This window comes from Rhamphochromis longiceps, linkage group LG3, assembly GCF_057381845.1.
Source record: "Rhamphochromis longiceps isolate RC_006_pf linkage group LG3, R_longiceps_female_GT1.1, whole genome shotgun sequence".
NCBI lineage: Eukaryota > Metazoa > Chordata > Actinopteri > Cichliformes > Cichlidae > Rhamphochromis > Rhamphochromis longiceps.
The window spans coordinates 23,868,754-23,892,167 of record NC_140559.1 but is presented as its reverse complement, the minus strand read 5'-3'; the positions used below and the strand labels follow the sequence as shown (position 1 = coordinate 23,892,167).

The 23,414-nt window shown below is 40.9% G+C and overlaps 2 protein-coding genes and 1 long non-coding RNA gene across 4 annotated transcripts; 1 reads left to right on the top strand and 2 right to left on the bottom strand.

Annotated features, from left to right (window-relative positions):
- The first annotated feature begins 1,140 nt into the window (after positions 1-1,140).
- On the top strand, positions 1,141-11,526 carry LOC146673540 (uncharacterized). The gene is made up of 4 exons (XM_085400965.1): positions 1,141-1,257; positions 9,428-9,569; positions 9,649-9,822; positions 10,647-11,526. Exons 1-4 carry the CDS (start codon positions 1,141-1,143, stop codon positions 11,000-11,002), a joined length of 789 nt encoding a protein of 262 aa, XP_085257091.1. The 3' UTR covers positions 11,003-11,526.
- Positions 11,527-13,068: 1,542 nt separating this feature from the next.
- Positions 13,069-19,337, bottom strand: LOC146673539 (low affinity immunoglobulin gamma Fc region receptor II-like). The gene is made up of 8 exons (XM_085401885.1): positions 18,558-19,337; positions 16,960-18,244; positions 16,458-16,493; positions 16,003-16,266; positions 15,678-15,923; positions 15,349-15,591; positions 14,716-14,812; positions 13,069-13,153 (listed from the first exon to the last, which is right to left on the bottom strand). Exons 2-7 carry the CDS (start codon positions 16,988-16,990, stop codon positions 14,727-14,729), a joined length of 906 nt encoding a protein of 301 aa, XP_085258011.1. The 5' UTR covers positions 16,991-18,244; positions 18,558-19,337; the 3' UTR covers positions 13,069-13,153; positions 14,716-14,726.
- A 65-nt stretch (positions 19,338-19,402) lies between these two features.
- LOC146673538 (uncharacterized) lies at positions 19,403-23,007 on the bottom strand. Of its 2 annotated transcripts, XR_014910510.1 has the most exons (4): positions 22,891-23,007; positions 22,174-22,197; positions 21,374-21,951; positions 19,403-21,295 (listed from the first exon to the last, which is right to left on the bottom strand). It is a non-coding gene; the product is annotated as an uncharacterized LOC146673538 (long non-coding RNA). The 2 variants fall into 2 exon arrangements; XR_014910509.1 differs by lacking the exon at positions 22,891-23,007 and having other exon boundaries at positions 22,174-22,341.
- Between the last annotated feature and the right edge of the window lie 407 nt (positions 23,008-23,414).

Here is a 23,414-nt window from a genome sequence, read left to right as displayed (position 1 = left end):
TACTAAGTACTGGAGCTACATCGTGACTGATAGGTTTGTAGCTTGAACCTATCCGCTGGAATGTTGAAGACAATATAATTACACAGCAAAGCAAGACACGAAGTAGGCAAAGTTCTTCATGTTTCTCGTGCACGGGAGAGACCGGACAGGCGCCGTTCCTTCGCTTGACCCCAGTTGCTCTCTTCGTTCTCCCGTAACACTGCTCTTTTATTGAGGTTACATAAATATGCATAAGTTCATTAACATATGACGTCTACATACAAACAAAGAGTACCGTGTGTGTGTGTGTGTGTGTGTGTGTGTGTGTGTGTGTGGCTGATCAAAGGGTCATATAACATAAAAGCACACAAGCAAACATCCTTGGTCAGGAAGAGGGTAGCCCCCCCCTCACCCTAGATAACACCGTGAGGAAGTCCAGCAGTTCATCTAAACAAAAAAGCACTTAGACTAGAACAGACGTAGCTACGTTAATCCTACCATAAAACAATAAGACAAGGTACGACCTCTTCCCATGCTCCCAGGATGTAGGTGTGGAATACACACCAAGCCTTTGTAGCCTGTTAAAGATCACACATCCTATCACTACACAATTAATTATACACCTCTAAGCATACATGGTTAAATATTTCTAAGCATAAATGACAACCAACAATACAAAATCTAACAGTGACATTAAGGTGACATCAGGGAAACATCAGACATGATGGGCTTGGAGTACTGAGTGTAGGGAGATAAAGGAGTGATGGCTCAAAATGACTCCTCCTGGCAGTTCTAAGTGATTAGCTCTAATGTTTGTACGGACTTTCAATGAGTGATCAAAAACATCTGCAGGTACATTCAGTGTTGATATTTGACACATCTGAACCACAAGGTACAAAATAAACTGATTAATATAAACTGTGTGGAGTCGCAAATTTTGAAGCCAGCATGATAACCTTATCTAACGGATGATGTGGAGATCCAGCTTATTTAGATCTGATTAACATCAGTTCACTAAAGAAAAAGACCCCCTGAAAAGATTAGAATTGTTGAGACAGAGTTTAATACACTGAATCATCTGAACAGCAAGAAAGTACATAGCAAAGCAAGCAAAGCAATCTCGGGGGTGTAGAGTAGCACAAACAGCAAAGCCACAAAGACATGGAGAGAAGGACAACAGCCCTGGTGGATCCTCTCTCTATAGTGCCCGTTAACTGCCCCTGCTGCTGGGTAACGTTCCACCTGTCCTCCAGTCAGAAACAGCAGGTGCAGGGTCAGGTACAGGCCAAGGTCCTGCCAGGGGCTGGTCAGGACTCTCACTAAGGGCCATCTGCAGAGGGGTAACCTTTGAATAACCCTTTGCTTAGCCTTATCTCAATGGGTCAAAACACAGTCAGACATGGCACATTAATGAAAATGATTAAATCTTACAACAAGCAGTATGCATCAACAGGTGCTCATACAGGAAGTGGCATAATCGTATGATATACGTGTGAATAATACTTAACTGAACTACATCTTGTAACTAAGTTACATGCAATTTAAATTTATTGGGTAAATGTTTAACATGCTGATTCTGATACAGTGGACCCTCGTTTATCGTGGGAGTTATGTTCTAAAAATAAAAATAGGTGAAATCTGCAGGACCAGTGCCTGGATTGATTACAAGAACGCCTATGACTCAATGCCCCACACCTGGATCCTGGAATGCCTAGAACTATATAAACATGTACATGTATATATATACGTGTACATATACGTATATGTATATATGTGTACACATATATACATATATGTATATAATAAAGGTTATCTTATCTTATCTTATCTTAATTATGCTGCAATAGGTGTAGGCTGCTGGGGAATTCACATGATGTATTGAGTGTTTTTTATTCAGTCACCTTTCTCACCCACTATGTATTAATAGACCTCGCTGCATTGAATCGTACTTGTTATCTCTGTCTCTCTTTCACAGCATGACTTTATCCTGTTTTCCTTCTCTCACCCAAACTGCTCACAGCTGATGGCCGCCCCTCTCTGAGCCTGGTTCTGCTGGAACTTTCTTCCTATTGATTTTTATTATATTTATGTTATTATTTTATTCTAATTTTTGAGTTCAAGAGAATAATGGGACTCTACTTAAAATCATATTTGTATGCATAAACTGAATAAGTAACTGAAGTAATTAAATATTTTTTTGTATTTACATGAATATCTGAAGAAAATATTTCTGATTTATAGACAGTCTTTGCTTTAATTCACTTACTACATTAGTTTACTATTATAGAGCAGGTATTGGGATCACCTTATAAGAGCATAGAGTGATGGGATATGTGAGTACTCAAACCATGCACTAACATGAACATGTACTAACTTGGAGGAAATGAGCACACAAGCTTTATATGGGAGGACAAATGAGATTGGACTTACCTCAGGGAGAAAAGAAAACTTGATGACATGTGACCCCCAAATCAGGTCTGAGGTCACTAAAAGGCCATAGATATATGATGTGTATCTGTAAGCATTAGTGTGTGCATGTAAATGTGTGTGGGTGTTGGTAGCTTGCAGAGAGCTTTATAAAGGGAGATTAAAGGTACCAGGATACAACGGTGTTCCAAAAATCAGACGACAGAAATAAAAACACAAATGAATCTTTGATTCATGAAGCTCCACACAAAACAGACTGTCAGTCACCTCCTGAGCCACAACCGCTTTGTGGTTCATGGTTCGATTGCTGGCTGCTGCAGTTTGCATACCACAGTATCTTTTTGCGAGATACAGGAGGACCTGAAGTAGCTCTGCTGTGTTCATCAGGGTGTGAAGGAGTGGGTGTGAGAATGAATAGGTGAAATGATCCAACAAGAACTGTGAGTACTTAAATAACCCAAATGGCTGTGACACAGGCTTTTATTTAAAGAAGGAGAAAAATACAGAGAGGAAGCGGATGTGCTTTATTTGCTGTCACTGATAACAGATGAGAAAGGGCAGATACTGAGAGGAACAATCAAGAAAATGTTTCTGCTTCATCTGTTCTGTGAGTAAATTCTCTCTGGTTGTTTGAGTGTCTGTATTTTAGTCGGGTTATTATTGGAGAAGACAAGAGAAATTTAGATTGGACTGAATTTATCTTAAGAACATCATGAGAACAAAGAGCAGGTCTACAGAGGGACCCATACCATTACACAGTAAGAAGGACTCTCGTAGATTTACTTGAAATGTGCAGACATGTTACACTCAGTCAGTTGTGGGTATGTTAGGTTACAAACTGATTGCACAGGTTTAAAGTAATTGGTGAGTGTATGCAATAATAAACAAGCAATAAAATAAAAGTGGAAGGCTAAATGATCGAGGAATGAAGGGTTGCCAGTGTTGATGTATACTAACTGGCCTCTATATTAGGTACGCCTGCTAAATCACTTGTTAGGACGAATATCATCACCCATAACCAGACCTTACAATATAAAGCACCTCTTGTGAGGTTAGAGCACATGAACAGAATAATCTCACCAATGAGTAAAGTTGTGGCTCAGGCTGTGTGTGCTGTCTGTTAAACAGTGTCCATGTTAATATGAACAAAACATTAAAGTCATTTCCAGCTTTAACACCAAAGGCTCAGGAAGTAGAGCAGGTAGTACCAATCGGGCTGCTCCAGTCTGCACGTCACACTGCACGATATTGAACCCTGACTCCTCAAAGTGTTAAAGTGCGTAAATGTTAGTTATAAAGCTTTAAATATGTAATATATTTGGATGCAAATCAGTGGGATTTTTTTTCCCAAAGTTGATGTGATTGAAGTAGAATAAATAGGTAAGTGTATGGAGTGGTTAATACCTGCAGCAGAGAAAAAGACAGCTGAAGCTCACTGATGCTTTTGGTTTATTAAAATCCCTTCCTGTGTTGTCCAAAACCACAGACAAAGCTGTCAAAATAATAATTACATTGTAACATTTTTCACAATGTTATTTTTTAAAATTAATGTTTTTTTAAATTATTTAAATAGTTCTCAGGGATTTTTAGGAAGAGTCAATTATATTACACTCAACAAAAATATAAACGCAACACCTTTGTTACTGCTCCCATTCCCCATGGGATGGACGTAGAGACCTAAAATTCATTCCAGATACACAATATAACCATCCCTCCCAAACAGTGGTCACAAATCAGTCCAAATGTGTGGTAGTGGGCACATCTGCCATATTGAGATAATCCATCCCACCTCACAGGTGTGCCACATCAGGATGCTGATCTGACATCATGAGTAGTGCACAGGTGTACCTCAGACTGCCCACAACAAAAGGCCACCCTGGAATGTGCAGTTTTGTCTCACAGCAAAATGCCACAGATGCCACAAGCAATGAGGGAGCGTGCAATTGGCATGCTGACAGCAGGAATGTCAACCAGATCTGTCGCCCGTGCATTGAATGTTCATTTCTCAACCATAAGCCGTCTCCACAGGCGTTTCAGAGAATATGGCAGCACATCCAACCGGCCTCACAACCGCAGACCTCGTGTAACCACACCAGCCCAGGACCTCCACATCCAGCAGGTTCACCTCCAAGATCGTCTGAGACCAGCCACCCAGACAGCTGCTGGAACAATTGGTTTGCACAACCAAACAATTTCTGCAAAAACTGTCAGAAACCGTCTCAGGGACGCTCAACTGCATGCCCGTCGTCCTCATCGGGGTCTTGACCTGACTCCAGCTCGTCGCCGTAACAGACTTGTGTGGGCAAATGCTCACATTCGATGGCGTCTGGCACGTTGGAGAGGTGTGCGCTTCACGGATGAATCATGGTTCACATTGTTCAGGGCAGATGGCAGCTGAGAATGTCCCAGTTCTTGCATGGCCAGCATACTCACCGGACATGTCACCCATTGAGCATGTTCGGGATGTGCTTGACCGGCGTATACGACAGCGTGTACCAGTTCCCACGAATATCCAACAACCTCGCACAGCCATTGAAGTGGAGTGGACCAACATTCCACAGGCCACAATTGACAATCTGATAGACTCCATGCGACGATGTGTTGCACTGCATGAGGCAAATGGTGGTCACACCAGATACTGACCGGTTCTGGGTCCCCAGACCCCCAATAGCGCAAAAGACTGCACATTCCAGGGTGGCCTTTTGTTGTGGGCAGTCTGAGGTACACCTGTGCACTACTCATGATGTCAGATCAGCATCCTGATGTGGCACACCTGTGAGGTGGGATGGATTATCTCAATATGGCAGATGTGCCCACTACCACACATTTGGACTGATTTGTGACCACTGTTTGGGAGGGATGGTTATATTGTGTATCTGGAATGAATTTTAGGTCTCTACGTCCATCCCATGGGGAGTGGGAGCAGTAACAAAGGTGTTGCGTTTATATTTTTGTTGAGTGTAGAAAGAAAAGCAGTGAGTGTCTTCGTGTTATTAGATAAGGAAAGCTGCACATGTAACCAGTGAATCTGTGTGTGTTGATTCACTGGGCGTTCCTAAACTGCCACATAGAAAATCTGACTCATGTGACTCTCAACAGAACATGCAGTAAACCTTAATAGGTTATTGGCTTAATAGGTTATACAGGTCATAGTGTCTGTCTTTACCCTGCATTTGAAAACAACAACAACAACAACCTACACGTGAATAGGAAAACATAAGAAAACAGGCTGAACTTAACTGGGCCTCAAAATTCCCCACATCCACACATTTATGCCTGTTAGTACCGAACACCTTCAGAGGCAACTGGAGGTCAGAGCAGCTCTGAAAGCACCAGAGCGGCATGATATATTTGCCTAATGTTAATACAGGAATGTGGATAAGTAGTTGTGTGTGCACTGATTCCTTCGCCCATTTTGCCTGTGGAGCCATCGTTCTCTAACACTTACTTATTTACTAATGCCTAATAAACTTCCTGCTCCATCTTCTTCTTCCTTCATCTTGTCCTTTTAACACAGCCTGCGTAAAAACAAAATAAAATAAATACCCACATGTGTTGAGTTTAATGTTCCTTAGTTACCTTTAGAAAACTAAATTGCTTTCCTCTCACAGGCTCAATGAACTGTTTTATTTCTCTTCAGTTCCGATCTCAGTGCTGAGCTGCACAGCAAACCAAGGTCAGTAAACTTAGTTATTTATTATATTTATAAATAGTTTTGTTTTTTCAAATATGTTAAATTATTGTGGTGTCGCGATGAGGAATCACTGGGGATGGTAACTAAGATACTGACAACGCCACCTGGGGGAGGGCGTTACACCCCAGGAAAGATTTCTCTAGCCAATGTACGTGTTGCACTGGCTACCAAAGCCCACAGACTCGTTATTAACGGCAGAGGTGAGACAAAGGAAGTTTACAAATTTCAATTTATTAAGAGGAACTACTAAAGACATATAACTATAAAATCAGGAAGGCACCTAGGGTAGCAGGGTTGAGACGGCAAAATAGTTAATTAAAACACTTTATTAACAAACGATGATTAAAATGACCAGACCCCCTCCCACGATGCTACCCTAAAACAATCACAGCATGATAACAGAATAACTAAACAAAATAGTGGAGACCGGCCACTTGAGGAGGCAACCTACGGGGAGGAGTGCCCAAGGGTGCCACCAATTACTCACTCGTGTAACTTCACTGCAGACCTCACTGTCACTCACACTAAACTCTAAATGGTGCAATCTACCTATGCCTGGTGTGTACACTCGCATGCATCGGGAAGGGGATTCCACCTCACGTGCCTAGCCCCTCAGCAAGCGGCCGCACCTCCACTAAAGCAATAAAACAAAGCATAAAACGTTACACACATTAATAAAAGATCTACATAAAACAAATACACCCCAAAGTACTGTTCGTTATAAAAGCATCACATAACAAACAAAACAGCATGACAAGACAGCAGCAGTAACAGACCCTGTAACAGAACAGATCAGACAGGAGGCTGCAGACGGAGCTGTAATCGAAGGTGTATGAGGCAAAGTGATGTGTATCTGAGCTGCAGGCTGATCAGTTAGTGTGACCACTGTGGGACGTCAAGATGCTCTCAAGGTGATGATTAGCTTTTATTTCAGGCATATGAAACAAACCATTATACACAAATACCTGCATATACAGTACCATGAAAAAGTATTCATACCCCTGAACTTTTACACATTTTGTCGCCTTACAAACACAAACTTAAATGTTTTTAATTGGGATTTTCTGTTATAGAGCAACACAATTGTGAAGTGGTGTGAAAGTGATGCGTGTTTTTCAAATTTTAAGCAAATAAAAATCTGAGAAGAACTGAGAATCAATGCGTCTATAATAATCAGAGATGGGCAGTAACGCGTTACGTGTCACTGTAATCTGATTACTTTTTTCAAGTAATGAGTAAAGTAAGGGATTACTATTGCAAAAATGGTAATTAGATTACTGTTATTTTCCCGTAGGAACGCTGCGTTACTAAAACCGTGATTTTTTTTGCGAGAATGTCTCATGACAGTGACGTAAGCGAGTGCGACGTTCGTGACAACAGCTGTGTGCAGATCAACAGTGGATAATATATCGAGTGCGGGAGAGAGTATGAGCGTGCAGCGTTTAAAGCGTGGAAGTACTGACCTTACTTTGAGTTTGATTCCATAAAAAGTGAAAAAAACATTAGTGTCTGCTGAAGAAAACTTCTTTTTACAGCAAAAAAACCCCTAAACAAGCACCGAGTGCGCTACGTCGTAATGGGAAACTCACAGACAAACTCGCGGATTCTTCCACTGAGCGCTGCAGCACACCTGCACCAGGGCAAACCTTCACCTACGCCACTCCTGCTTTACAGATGAAAATAGAGCAAAAGGACCGCTAGTCTTTGACTTTATTTATTTTCTGCTGTGTTTTACTTGCATCTATTTGAAAGACTGAGTGTAAACACAAAAAATATTTCATTTTATGTGCTGGAATGTGCAGAAAATAGGTTTAAATGGTAACCAATTTCTTCAAGTCAGAGAATGTTGCATGTAATTAATTTTTTTTTTTTGATGCATAAAGTTAATAAAACAAGTTTTAAAAAGAGACTTTTTCATTTGATTACATTTTGTATGATGGATTATGCAGAAAAAGTAGAATTGGGCTGAAAGATCTATCGCTTTATCACCTATTCAGGTTGTAAATCGTGTTTTTAAAAAGTAACTAAGTAATTAATTACTTTTTGAAAATAAGTAATCAGTAATGTAACGGGCTTGGGGAAGTAATCTGTAATTAGTTACTGATTACTTTTTTCAAGTAACTTGACCGACACTGATAATAATAAACCTTTACAGCAGTATTTCCATGTTTTTTCCGACACTGTTTTAAAGTGAATGACAGCACTAACTGCTGCCTCTGCAGGTCAGGATGAGTAATGCAGTTATAAACTGTTTCTTTTAACAGCAGACTCTTCTCTTCACAACTTCATTATACAAACTCTTATGTAAATATGTGTTAGTACATCTAAAAACTAACACTTTCTCACATGACAGAAGAGGTTTGTATTTCCTCCGTTTGAACAATATGTGTCGCTAACTGGTGATTCTAGGTGGGTCATGTATGTGAGGTAGGTGAGGTGCTTGAAGTGCACAGAATAAGCTGCTGCATGAGTGTGTGGTTAGTCAACAGCACTTTGAGCTGTCAGTGAGACAGAAAAGAACTTTATATATATGCAAGTTCATTATGTGTCTGTTTAATGGTGCAGACTGATGGTAGTTTGTACCTGTGAGCACAAACACCAACAATGAAGGCTAATAATCCAACATTTGAATCTATTTATTCTGAGCTGACTGAGAGCCAGGCTAAAAATAAAAAATCATCACTGCTGTCTATCGCACCCTGTGCTGATTAAAGTGAGAGAAGGTCAGTGAGCAGGTTTTCCTGCAGTTTGATTCTTGGTTCAGTTTAAAGATTTGACTTTAGTTCAGATTACACTTTTGCTCAGTGTGTTTGTTCACTGTGGACTGATTCCAGATCAGATTAACAGCAGACATCTGAAGACACTTTATTTACTAGATTTAAGCCCTAACAGTCCTTAAAAAAAGTAAGTAACAGTAACCTAAGTAACAATCCTTAAAAAAAGAAAAGCAAAAGGACTGTAGAGGCATAAATCAGTGTAATAAAAACTTGTTATTACAAGAAATAAATGGAGTTGCTAATATTTTACCCATGCCCACTCCATCCTTCCCAGTAACTCCTCCTAAGGAAACATTAAAACAAAGGAGCTCTTCTCAGAGTCAACGTTTGTCATTGTGTGAGCGAGCCTGAGTAACTTTCCACAGCATCAGCTCCTCAGCTGCAGGCAATTATTCTGGCAGTATTTAGGAGCAGCGCACAACACGAGTCTTTGCCAGATCGTCTGCTAACCTCAGTTAGTTCACAGCCTCATGTTCCTGTGTATTTATCAGTGTGCATTACTTAGTCTCCTAGTCAGTACCTGGACTCGTCATTCCAAACCCTGCCATAGCCTTGCTTCTGGATTCAGCTGCTGCTTAATCCTTTTCAGACAAACTGCCATTCTCACCTGCCTGCCTCCCTGCACACCTATATTGGACTCAGCACTCGCCTGGACCTCGCCTCGCCTCCAGCTAATCCCCGCCTGCAAACACGTAAGCCATCCCAGCTTGTCAAATGGGAAAACACTCACAACTCCTTGGACTGTTCTGATTTTCCTCTCCTATGTTTCAGTGCCCTCACCAGCCCCACTCCAGTCTCAGCAGTTTTTGTTTTCGCAAATCACTTGGAGCTTCTGGTCTTTGGTTCTGCGCCCGAGTCCATTCCACGCCATCTGGAGAGTCCTGGAGGAAGAGAGACTCATCTGGATTCTGCTTTCTGCGTGCCTGCTGGGTTGTACCTCTCAAGGTAAGCTGTGGTCTGTGTACCAACTTTAATCAGTCTGCGTGAAGTTATAGGCTGTAATCAGTAATAAAAGTTTTAGGTGGAGTTTGTGTACAATTAGAATCTAACCACACAAACCTGGAGTAAATCAAAGTTAACTAAATAAGGAATTTAGGACTTTCGGAGTTACTGACATTTTTATACACAGTCCCTTATAGTCAAAGCAGACATTGATTCAAAGTGTTGAAAATCACAATCAGCTCAGCTGCACCAAAAACCCCGAAAGAAGATAACTAAAGTGCACAGCTGCAGACTTTTTCCATGGTTGAGACAAACGACTTCACAAAGTCTAACAAAGTCAAAAACGCTCACGAGGAAGGAGGGGTATTATTATTAAGTCTAAAACCAAAAGATGCTGTTTATAATGGTAATACAGTCAAATTAAACTCTGTTTTAAATCCTTGAGGGTGTTTCTTGGTTGCGAACCTCTTTAGTTGTTCTGATCATAGAAATAATTCTCAAATAATCAGGCATTTTACATGTCTTCTTTGATTTGTCAGGCCTTCTGTCGAACTGGTCAGTGGATTTTCTTTTTTTTTTAAAATAATCAATCAAATTCTGAATGTTTTGCTCGATTTACTAATAATCTTGTTTTTCCTTTTTTCCAGAAAAAACACTTTTTAACAGTTAAATTTAAAGGAAAATTCCCTGGATTGTCATTGAAACACATTATATTGTCCCAAATGCTGCTACCCAAGTGTTAACTGTACAGTCCATGTCCAGTGATCCTGATGCTTTCTGTTGAAGTAAACAGCTGTTTGAAACCTTTACCTCTCTGCTCTGTATAGTTTCTCTTTCAGGCCAGAAAAACGTCACAGCTGAGTCTGGAAGGAACGTCACTTTGACATGTCAAGCTCGAAAAAACATCCAGACTGTTATGTGGAGAAGAGCTGACCTGGGAGATGACTATGTTTTTTTGTATCGGGATGAGATGAAAACTTTAGTGCGCCAGCATCCATCTTTTAAGGACCGGGTGGATCTAAAGGACAAACATATGAAGGATGGAGACGTGTCTTTGATTCTGAACAATGTGACGATTAATGACACTGGAAGATACGAGTGTCGTGTCGTTGAGAAAGGAACAAGTGGTTTTAAGCTCATCAGCAACATCACCCTGAGAGTTGTTGATCCTCCAGGTGAGTGAGTAGAGTTGAGTGTGTGTGTGATCAGAGGTGAAGCTGCTTCCTGCTTGTTGATGTTTGTTTCTAAAGATGTTGTTGATGAGACTTTGTAGAAAGCAGCTGGTCTGAGTGATGTGATCAGAGTGCAGTAGATAATGTCTGACAGCAGTTTGAAGAGGAAATGGATTCTGTTCTGTTCTTCACTCATCACCTACCTGACAGCTGACACCTCACACCTGTTTCTCACCTGCAGGTCAGCCGGACATTCACAAAAAGGATGGAGGGTTCAAAATTAGAGTTGTTATACATCCAGCTAGTTTGACAGTTTTTATTTTGCTTGTTGTTGGTGCAATTGTTGGCTGTGTGAGCTACAGAAAATATAGACAACGGCAGAGTCAAAGTTCTTAGTCTCAGAGCTTTAAAAAGCTGAAGTGTGAGTCAACACATCCTGAATTCGGTGATCAGAACATTTTCTTTATTTGGGCATGTTAAGAACTTGTAACAGAACTTCATCATGATGAAAAATAAGAATAATAAAGATTTTTTCATCTCAAAATATGATATAATGAGTTTTTGATTTTGAACATCAAGTATAAAACATTTTGGATTGATTGACTGATTATACTATATTCATCCCGAGGGAAATTGGGTTAAGGCTGCCAGCCGTGCCAGCGCCGTTGACTGACGTTATTTTTGGTGTGTCAGCCTTTCAGTCTTCCTACCATTTCAACCCTCCTACACTATATACACAAGCTCTTGAACTCCTGTAGGTATCACAATTGTGTTTCTGCTTTTTATGCTCCGCACTGGAGGTGCCATATAACATCTGATGTTAGCAACTATGCAGGTTGGCCCTGGTTAGTGTGACTGAGTATTTACAGAAGACATTTTGAGGCTCTCCTATTGGTTGCTGTAGAGTTTCTTTCATATCAGATGCAAAACAGCTCCTGCACCTTTACATTGTTAGGTTAGTCACCTTTCACTGGTGCAGACACAGAGTTGTACAGCTAGTTGGTGCACTTTAGTGTCAGTAGATGGCAGCACTAGTTGTTGGTTTATTGTTGAGATGGTGGTCAGAGCGGCCAGAGCTGGTGCCACATCCAAGAATCACCTTTGCTGCTAAATCAGCTCATTAAACTCTTCTTTAAAACCACGACTTCACATCTGTTACCTAAATGCTAAATGGTGATATTACAAATACTGCTTTTCTTATTGCAACAAAGAAAACCCTGCATGTGCGTTCTGCACATCTGCCCGCCACTCACACTGCTATGACAGAAACACTTTAACAGGTGTTTACTTTATTATTTCACAAATGCATGACTAGTGCAAGAGAGCAGTTGCTATTTTAATGAGAGCTGACAATAAGAAGGAACTTGAAGAAACTACACTAACTTGTAATAACATCTGTGCACGACAGCTGCAGGAGCACTGAGCTGTTGATGTGCTGCTGTGAAGGTAAGACATTAAAAAACGAGTTGGAATCTGCTCATTATGTATCTATTAGACTTGTAACTAGCTGATCATTTGAAAAAGACACTCAGCTCTATTTGTTTGAAACAACAGATGTAACCAATTTCTTTTTTTGGGACCTTGGAGAATGTAACAGACTTTGAACCACAGACAGCAAACTGCACGCCAGCTAAGATGCGGTGTACAGCTTCTTAAGTTAAACGTCATCTCCCAGTGCAGCCATCCATAGCCCAACAGACTTCATTTCCTATCACGAACACGTACGCACTTTGTTCTGACTTTTTTTTTCTCTGAAGTTTCCAGCCACTGAATAATGCTCCTGCTGTTTATAGTGTGCAGCTGTGGCGTGTATCAGTTAGCATCAGACATCTTTCTGAAACCCACAGAACCACACGAGAACAAAAGTGAGACCAAAGTTTATTGATTCTGCAGAAAAACTAGATCACTGCTGTGGAGCAGACAACACGGTCTCCCACTTAGAAATTAAATAGATCGATAGAAAGATCAATAGGGGATCATATACAGTGCATTCCATTACTGCATTAATGCATTACATACTATACATACTCTTGATAAGGCAAGTGTGCTGGCTGTGTAAGGTGATGAGAAAAACACAGGTCTTATGGGTCGGTTGGACCAGTAGCTGGAAGTCATCGGCTGGACTGGTGGGAATCTTCAGTACAGAGCTCTGGCTTCACAATCTGAACACACAGTTTAAAACATCATGAGAAACAATAAGCACCTGTGCACAAACCTGGCCCGTCTGTTATATTCATATACAGAGAGTGAGGAACACGTCAAACCAGTTACAGTTCAGACGTATCTTAACGAAAGGTTTCAATGTCTAAAGTCTCTCAGGCGCAAACCTGCATTTTAAGTATTAATCACCCTAACACACTGAATTATGAATACTATAAACAGTATATGTGAAACTTCAGATCACACAGCATCTGCAGGTGCACCCCCTGCTCTTTGATACATTTCAACCACAAGATACCGAAGGTCTCACGCAGTTTACAGGAACAACATATAACAGGTGGAGACTGTTGCTGTGGGTTTTTACTATGACAAAAGGTCAATATTCTGTATCTAGGTCTCCTTTGTTTGCTACGTGTCTTTCTATATGTTTTTATAGAGCAGCATCCATCCCAGAAAACAATTGAAACATGTACATTGTAACATGTCGTGCATTTGTTTGTCTGAGGTTGTATTTAAATCATTTTTAAACCTACTAAGGGACGGATCTGCTAATTATGTCAGTGTTAATTTAAACCGATGAGCTCACCGTGCTTGGATCACGTGACTTACATTTTTCTTTTTTAACATTTTTTTAACTGGAAGATACAAAATAAGCTCATCAAAATAAACTGTCTGAGAAGTATGAACCAATCTTCCCACACAGGACAAAAAATGAAAAACAGGCGGATGCTGCTGCTGTGGTTTTACAGTGAGAAAACGTCATTTTCACACCTTGCACATCCTATCTCACTTTTACCTTTAGATCATCTTGGATTTTTCTATTCTATTGTTTTTTTTCTTTTCTGCACATGTGCAGAGCCAAACAAGTGTGATGTTGACAAGTGTGATGTGATGCAGAGCCGTGCTGTTAGAATAGAACCAGGAAAATCCAAAAGAAGAGCGTGAAAATCAAAGGAGTACATAAGAGAGTGTAAATGTTGGCCTCATGACAATCTGAGGTGCTTAATTTTCTTCTGCATTTCCTTCCAGCTTTACTCTGAGTCTACATCACTTCCTGTACTTAACATTGTTCTTTGACTTAAACTTTACAGCTTTTATGAGCAAGTCTCAAAGTCTGACTTGACCAGAGAGCCGCAGACAGCTCACTTAGTCTCTTTGGTGAATGGTAATTAAACTGGTTCTTATACACTTGAGTACTCAGAGCACTTTATACAAAATACATCATTCATCCATTCATACAAGCACTTGTTTTCTATTGATTTAAAATTGATTTTATCCCTTAGCTGTATCATATAAAAGGAAGTGTGAAATCAATAGTTTAATTAATTAGTGTAAATTGACATGGGAGGTCTTTATGAGAAGGAAAATCTGAAATGCTTATGCCAACACAGTTGTCCAACATTTCTGCTCTCCTTCAAATGTTTCAAAGTCATCCAATGAGTCAGATTAGAGTCTTTACATATTCTGGCCTCTGAGGCTTATGTTTGACACCACTGGTTTAAACTGGAATGCCAGGAATAGCTGGAATTGTTCAGAGCGTTAAGACAAAGAGGAGCAGCTGTACCTGGTCTTTGTTTATATGGGTTTCTCTTTAATCTTGATTTCTGCATAACAGATGTCTTCTGTCCTCACTGCTGAGTAGACAGCAGCTAAAGCGCTCTCTGCACAATGAAACACACAGAGAGGACATCAGTGCACATGTCATAGAGACACTACTGCCATTACATTAATCATTCAGATTATTTATTGTGGGGAAAGTAATTATGATTTTCCTGCTGAATTTGTAAGTATTATTTATAGCTCCCACAGATTGACCCATGAAAGCGTCGAATGAATGAATCAACAAATCCACGAACTAATCAATCAGTTTGTTCTATGTATAAAGCACATAAAGATGTTATAAAGTTTACATATTTGCTGTAATTATTCATTCAATTTATGTTATTTTATTCTATTTAATTTCTATGATTTATATCTTGCTGCTTTATTTTATATATTGCGTTTATATCTTACACTCTTGCCATTATAGTGCACTGATTGAATTTTATATATTCCTTTAACTTTTCTTAAGTCTTTTTTTTACACTGAGGTGAGTAAGAAACATTATTTGAGTTATCCTGTGTGTCCAAGTAGAGAACTGACAGTAAAACATTTTTGAATCATGAATTTTTGAAAAGCCTGAAAGTCGGAGTCTCACCTTGAAGCTTCCTGTCAACATATCGTTCCACCAAAACAATCAGTAAGACCACTAGAGCTATGACACAGAGTGTTCCAGCAGTCAGCAACACTGGGAGAAGAGGAGAGGAAGCGGCAGGAAAGGTCGAGGTGGTCGAGGTGGTTTTAGGTGGAGGTGTGGCTGTAGATGGAGGTGTGGATGTAGGTGGAGGTGTGGATGTAGTTGGAGGTGTGGATGTAGTTGGAGGTGTGGTGGTGTGTTTCTCTAAAACAAAGCAAACACAGTCATTAAGTTGTCGTCACATTGTGAATGTTGAAAGCTGCAGAAACACAGACAGGTGAGTGTGTCACCTGTGACAGTGATCCAGCTGGATGGAGACTCTCCATGACCGCTGATGTTACACTTGTAGAGGCCTTCATCAGACCTGGAAACATGCTGGATGGTCATGTGACCTGTAGAGTCTTTCCCAGTGAAGACGCCATCTTTATAGAAAGCAGCTGGGAGGTTGGAGGGAGGGGTCTCTGTTTTACAGAGCAGAGTGACGTCATCTCCCTCCATCACAGGGAGGACAGGACTCTGCAGGATCACTGATCCACCTCAACACAGAGACAAACTACAGCATTTCATCCATTTACACACAGCTTCATCAACACTAACTCCACACACTCAGCTTACCAGTGACTGTCAGGTTAACCATGTTACTGATGGGACCCTCTCTGGACTCACACCAGTAAACTCCACTGTCCAGTAGGACGATGTGGTTGAAGGTACAGGAAGAACCAGCTGATTCTCCAAACCCATCTCCACACTGAGTCCTGGTTTCTTTGCTTGTGTTTCTCCTCAGAGTCCATCCAGCAGAGCTGTCGTCCTCCTCACAGCTCAGAGACACAGAGTCTCCGTCAAAGAACTGAGAGCTGCTGGGACTCACAGTCAGGCGAGCTGTGAGGGTTAAAAATAAGCTTTTCATTAATTTCAAAAGTAATATAAATTATTGTTTAGATGAAATCAGCCTATAGAATGAAAATAAGATTTAAATGTGCTATAGCAGCCCATAAGCATCTACACACCAGATATTTCTGATTCTGATCACCATTTTAGCAATTTATATTTAAAAAAAGACGTTTACTGACCTTGGTTTGTTGTCCAGTAAAACACCGATGTCAGAACTAAGGAGAAATTACAATTAGGTTAGTATAGAATAAAGACTAAAGAATAATGTCATGTATGGAGTGGGATGATTAAAGCAGGATGATTATGTTAGTTTGAATGAATCAACACTTCTGAGTCACACTAAATGTCAGAATCCTCGAAGCAGAGGTCGAGGAGGGGGTGTGAGAACAATTTAAGGAAAAACTCTTCTTCGTCTTTCATGTAAATTCATAGGTAGATTTAGAAGTCGATAATAATGAATATATAGAAAGAAATCTTTGCAGTATCATTTCCTCTGTAAATGTCACACAAAACTGTCTTTTTGCACTATTAGGGTTTTTTTTTCTCACTGTACTGGTGGCATAAAGAGCACTACCATAACGTGGTGCTTTTATTCTTCTTTTTCCTTCATCACTTTTGATTAACAGAACAGAAAGTAAAAGTTCATCATAAGAAAAACCAAAAAATTCATGCTTTACTCACAGAGCAGACATAGTACAGACGCTTCCTTCATCGTCCTCTTAACTGACGTGACCTTTTGTTCCTTTTTGTTATAGAGACAAGGTAAACCCCACCCTCTTCACCAGCTTGTCTTTTTTCTATATGTGTAAGATGTGTGACAAATATAAGTTAAAACAAAAAATCATTCAATTCAAATTGTAGTTTAAAAGTTATTTGACAGAAAAAGAGTACAAAGCTGCACTTTCAATAATTTAACCGCTTTTAGTGTTTGAAAATGTGTTGTGTTGTTTGGCAGCTTCTCTTTTAGCAACACTTTAACAATGAAGAGCTGGGAGAATAGGGATGCAGTGGTGAAAATTTCCCAGTCTTCCCTGATATGCAGTTTTAGCTGTTGAGCACAGCGGGGTTCTTGGAGACTGTTGCCCACAAAAACACTTGCGCAGGCTGTCACCGCACCAGCAGCAGAATCATTGATAGGAAACAGGATGGGTCTGTGCTTTACCTTGTTTACATCAAATTCTGACCCTACCTAAATCTTTCAGAATATATTGAAAGTAACCAGACCAGGCAGTGTTTTTAGAATCTTTTATTTACATTTGGTTAGTGAATGTGTGAATTGCAGCCTCGGTTTCCTGTTGTTAGCTGACAGGAGTTTCAGCTGGTGTGGTTTTCTGCTGCTACAGAATCTCCTTCACATGCGGTGCATTCAGAGAACAGCAAGTATCATTTTGTTGTAACGAGTGGTTGTTCGAGTCACTTTTGCCTTCCTTTCATCTCAAAATATAAAAAAGGGGTGTTGCACATTCATTATGCGAGTTAGTGACCTTTCACTTGTGCAGACTCAGTGTTGGAGGGCTTGTTGGTGCACTTTAGTGTCAGTAGATGGCAGCACCAGACTATGGTTCCTTGGGACCCGTCACTCAGGAGGACGTGGCTGATTTTTCTTTTTTTTTCTCCCCATTGACTCATCACACGCAAGAAAACTTGCACACACAGACACACACGCCTGGTGCTAAAACTCACCCATCCTGCTATATCAGCTTCTTGTTAAAGATTAGACTTGCTCCAAATTACAACTTAAGTCATTTATATGCTTTTAGATCAGTAATAGTTACCACATGCCATACGGTAATATTACAGGTACCAGTGGTGAATTTTGGTATTGCAACAACAACAACAACAAAATCCCCCGCGGCATTGACTGTTGACAGAAAATCTTCTAATGTGACAAATCCAAATTATATCTGTGTTTTAAGATTTTACAAGGTTTTATATTTGAAAAACTTCCTCATAGCCAAAAAAGTTTCTTTTTCTACAGGGAGTGCAGAATTATTAGGCAAGTTGTATTTTTGAGGAATAATTTTATTATTGAACAACAACCATGTTCTCAATGAACCCAAAAAACTCATTAATATCAAAGCTGAATGTTCTTGGAAGTAGTTTTTAGTTTGTTTTTAGTTTTAGCTATTTTAGGGGGATATCTGTGTGTGCAGGTGACTATTACTGTGCATAATTATTAGGCAACTTAACAAAAAACAAATATATACCCATTTCAATTATTTATTTTTACCAGTGAAACCAATATAACATCTCCACGTTCACAAATATACATTTCTGACATTCAAAAACAAAACAAAACAAATCAGCGACCAATATAGCCACCTTTCTTTGCAAGGACACTCAAAAGCCTGCCATCCATGGATTCTGTCAGTGTTTTGATCTGTTCACCATCAACATTGCGTGCAGCAGCAACCACAGCCTCCCAGACACTGTTCAGAGAGGTGTACTGTTTTCCCTCCTTGTAAATCTCACATTTGATGATGGACCACAGGTTCTCAATGGGGTTCAGATCAGGTGAACAAGGAGGCCATGTCATTAGTTTTTCTTCTTTTATACCCTTTCTTGCCAGCCACGCTGTGGAGTACTTGGACGCGTGTGATGGAGCATTGTCCTGCATGAAAATCATGTTGTTCTTGAAGGATGCAGACTTCTTCCTGTACCACTGCTTGAAGAAGGTGTCTTCCAGAAACTGGCAGTAGGACTGGGAGTTGAGCTTGACTCCATCCTCAACCCGAAAAGGCCCCACAAGCTCATCTTTGATGATACCAGCCCAAACCAGTACTCCACCTCCACCTTGCTGGCGTCTGAGTGGGACTGGAGCTCTCTGCCCTTTACCAATCCAGCCACGGGCCCATCCATCTGGCCCATCAAGACTCACTCTCATTTCATCAGTCCATAAAACCTTAGAAAAACCAGTCTTGAGATATTTCTTGGCCCAGTCTTGACGTTTCAGCTTGTGTGTCTTGTTCAGTGGTGGTCGTCTTTCAGCCTTTCTTACCTTGGCCATGTCTCTGAGTATTGCACACCTTGTGCTTTTGGGCACTCCAGTGATGTTGCAGCTCTGAAATATGGCCAAACTGGTGGCAAGTGGCATCTTGGCAGCTGCACGCTTGACTTTTCTCAGTTCATGGGCAGTTATTTTGCGCCTTGGTTTTTCCACACGCTTCTTGCGACCCCGATGACTATTTTGAATGAAACGCTTGATTGTTCGATGATCACGCTTCAGAAGCTTTGCAATTTTGAGACTGCTGCATCCCTCTGCAAGATATCTCACTATTTTTGACTTTTCTGAGCCTGTCAAGTCCTTCTTTTGACCCATTTTGCCAAAGGAAAGGACGTTGCCTAATAATTATGCACACCTGATATAGGGTGTTGATGTCATTAGACCACACCCCTTCTCATTACAGAGATGCACATCACCTAATATGCTTAATTGGTAGTAGGCTTTGGAGCCTATACAACTTGGAGTAAGACAACATGCATGAAGAGGGTGATGTGGACAAAATACTCATTTGCCTAATAATTCTGCACTCCCTGTATGAGTGACATCCTGAGCTAAAGTCTGTTGGCCATTGAAGAGAAAAAAGAGAGAAAAAATAACATAGAAATAAACCCAGAAGCAAAACCAATCATCTTTGAGCCCACTGACTCATTTTTGAATTTTCTTCAGATGAACATTTCACAAACATGCTCTAAAGATAATTCATCACTGGGAGCTGATCTATTTAATCTATTTAATCTATTGAAAATAGAGTTTCACTTTATCATAATTGTCATGTTATTTTCTGACAATAGTCCAGCCTATGTGTTTTCTGGCCTGAATTCAAAAGATCCTTGAGTTCCATCTCTGGCAGGACTTTTGATAGGCTGAGTACAGACTGGACCATGCTCTATACCTCTCTTGTTGTGGCTGTTGCTACTAGCTATTGACCTCCAGGGGCAGCTGACAGGTTCCCGGCTGCATCAGTGGCGTGTGGCTTGGGCAGTGGCTGATGCAAAAACTTGGGTGTTAGTGGGAAGTTGCTGACATCTGTAGAGGAAGCAGAGTCTGGGGTCTGAGTCACCTATTCAGGTGGTTGAGTTGCTTCACCTGTTTTGTTGCGCTGTAGAGCTGCTCTTCACCCTCCCTTTCTGTGCGTGGAGCTATGTATACACAGAGTGGTAACCCCTGCTCTGAAGATTTAAGCATAAACATTGCTCAGCAGAAACAAACTCAAGGACTGTTTGTATAGCAGCTGATCTAGCACGCTAGAGTTTGTCAACCCTGAACATAGCTCTTCAGTATCTGTAAACTAGCATCTCTGTGTCTGTAAGTTCTCAAATTGTACATTCAAAAACTGTTTCCTCAGAGGCCACATCCTCTGGCCCTATGGATATAGGGAGTAAATATAACTGGGACTGTTTATTCAAAGCCTGTTAATTTAAAGGATTGTTTTTTGATTGCTTATTCAAAGCAGAGAGCAAATCCTATTAAGACTTTAGCTGCTTCTCAAAAACTGGCCTTATTGGAGACTGTCATTCCCAGGGCCTCCCAAGAGGCTGAGTTTCAGCCTTCTGCTGACTCTGGACTCCTGGAGACTAAGAAGCCAACACAACCTGCATTACCTGGAAACTCTGCCTTGCCATCTCAGCTGTCTGAGCAATTAGTTTCTGCTGAGAGCCCGAGCGCGTTGACCCAGCCGTCTCCGTCCTCTTCTGGAAGCTTCCGTGAACTCATTTAGCCAGCTGAGGATTGCACCTTGCTGTCACGGCCTGGGCAGAGCCAATGCCCTGAACAGCTCCAGCCAGCATTACCACTGCCAGATTTTTCTGTGCCTGCTGGTTCCATTTCATCGCTGGAGAACCATGCCAGCTGTCTGCCATGTGGGACACCTTGCCAGCCAGAGGTGGTGGACAAGGCGCGCGGGGGGTCCTTGAATGCCGGAAGAGGGGGAACAGCCGGGTGAAGGGCTGCTCCTGCCGGAAGTGGTGGAGGAGCCACTCCAACCAGACGGTGGAGGTGTGGGTGTAGATCTCCCTTAAATAAAGAACATCAGCTAAAAGTCACATTGTGAATGTTGAAACCTGCAGAAACACAGACAGGTGAGTGTGTCACCTGTGACAGTGATCCAGCTGGATGGAGACTCTCCATGACCGCTGATGTCACACTTGTAGAGGCCTTCATCAGACCTGGAAACATGCTGGATGGTCATGTGACCTGTAGGCTGCTTCCTGATGAGGGAGCCATCTTTATAGAAAGCAGCTGGGAGGTTGGAGGGAGTGGTCTTTGTTTTACAGAGCAGAGTGACGTCATCTCCCTCCATCACAGGGAGGACAGGACTCTGCAGGATCACTGATCCACCTCAACACAGAGACAAACTACAGCATTTCATCCATTTACACACAGCTTCATCAACACTAACTCCACACACTCAGCTTACCAGTGACTGTCAGGTTAACCATGTTACTGATGGCACCCTCTCTGGACTCACACCAGTAAACTCCACTGTGCCATTCATAGATGTTACAGATGGAACCAGACCACCTTACCCAGTCAGCTCCACACTGAGTCCTCTGTTGTTTGCTTGTGTTTCTCCTCAGAGTCCATCCAGCAGAGCTGTCGTCCTCCTCACAGCTCAGACACAAACTCTCCTCCGAAGAACTGAGAGCTGCTGGGACTCACAGTCAGACGAGCTGTGAGGGTTAAAATTAAAATGTTTCATTACTTGCAAAAAGGAATATAAAAATGTTAAACAAAAGCCTAAACAGTAAAAATTTGATTTTGTGTCGCTCAGTGAAAAACAAACAATCATCTAGGAACTGGATGTTTTTGACTCTTCAATCATCCTTTTAAGCGCATTAAGACTAAACATCATATTTAAAGAAGTTTAAATATGATGTTTGAAGTTTACTGACCTTCAATTGTTGTCCAGCAAAGTACTGAAATCAAAAGTAGGAAGAAAGGACATTTAGATTAGAATATGAAAGAATATCAACAACACATTGTGTGCAGATCCAATATGTGATTTAAAAATGTGAAAGCTGCATTTGAAATTGTTGACAGTATTAGTGTGACCCTGGGATGCAATTTTATTATAAGTGGCTGGGAGCTGCAGCACAAGAAGGTAATTCATTGCCTGTTATGTATTAATCATTCATGTGTAACTGCTCACATGTAAACACTTTGTTGAGAATGTAATTATTTCACTTCAATTCAGCTTCTGCGCTCTATGATCACAGCTGTCAGCATCTGGAGAAAAGTCACAATCACAGATGATGGTTTTCCCAACACAGCGTGGAACTATTGTTTTTTCTTCAGAGTTTATCGACACTTCAGCACAAATTTGTGTCTTTGTGCCTTCAAGGTTGTTATTTCACTTGCTTTGTCATGGTTGTGTGGCGGCATGAAGAACATAGACACAACTTGTAGCTCTGATCATGAAGACCTGTGTCCACTTTAAAGGTCAGCTGATGTAATAACTGACTCATTTCTGTGGATTTCACTGGTTAACATGGAAGAAACTTTAATCTGCTGTTACATCAGCCTGACTTCTTGTTCATGTGTCCTCCATCCTCAGTGATTAACACAGCAGACAATAAAAGTTCAATGTTTAAAAGAAAGATGTTCTTTACTTGCAGAGTAGAGTTGCTTCCTTCATTGTCCTCTTGACTGATATGACCGTTTCATTCTTTATGTTATATAGATTAAGCCCCACCGTCTTCCCGCACGTTTTCCACCCCATATGTAGAATGTGTGCCAACATATCTGATATTTACACAGTTTCTTCTGTTTAAAAAAATAATGGATTTGTGCAGCAGCTCCTTTTGTAGTAAAAACTGAGAAGTGGGGAGACTAAGTGATGCAGTTTTGATGAGACATTCTACCATTCTTTCTTTAAAGTGATGTTTTAGTTGCCCAACACATTGGGGCCCCTTTTTTGGAGACCGTTCTCTGTCCACTAAAGGTCCATGAGTCACTTTTTGCAAGCTGTTACTGCACCAGCAGCCTAAACCACTGATCCAAGGTGGGGTGGATCCATGCTTTCATGTCATTTACACTAAATTCTGCCCCTAACATTTGAATTTCTCAGCACACTTTGAGACTCATAAGACCAGGACGTGATTTTAGAATCTTTTTTATATTTGGTGAGCCTGAG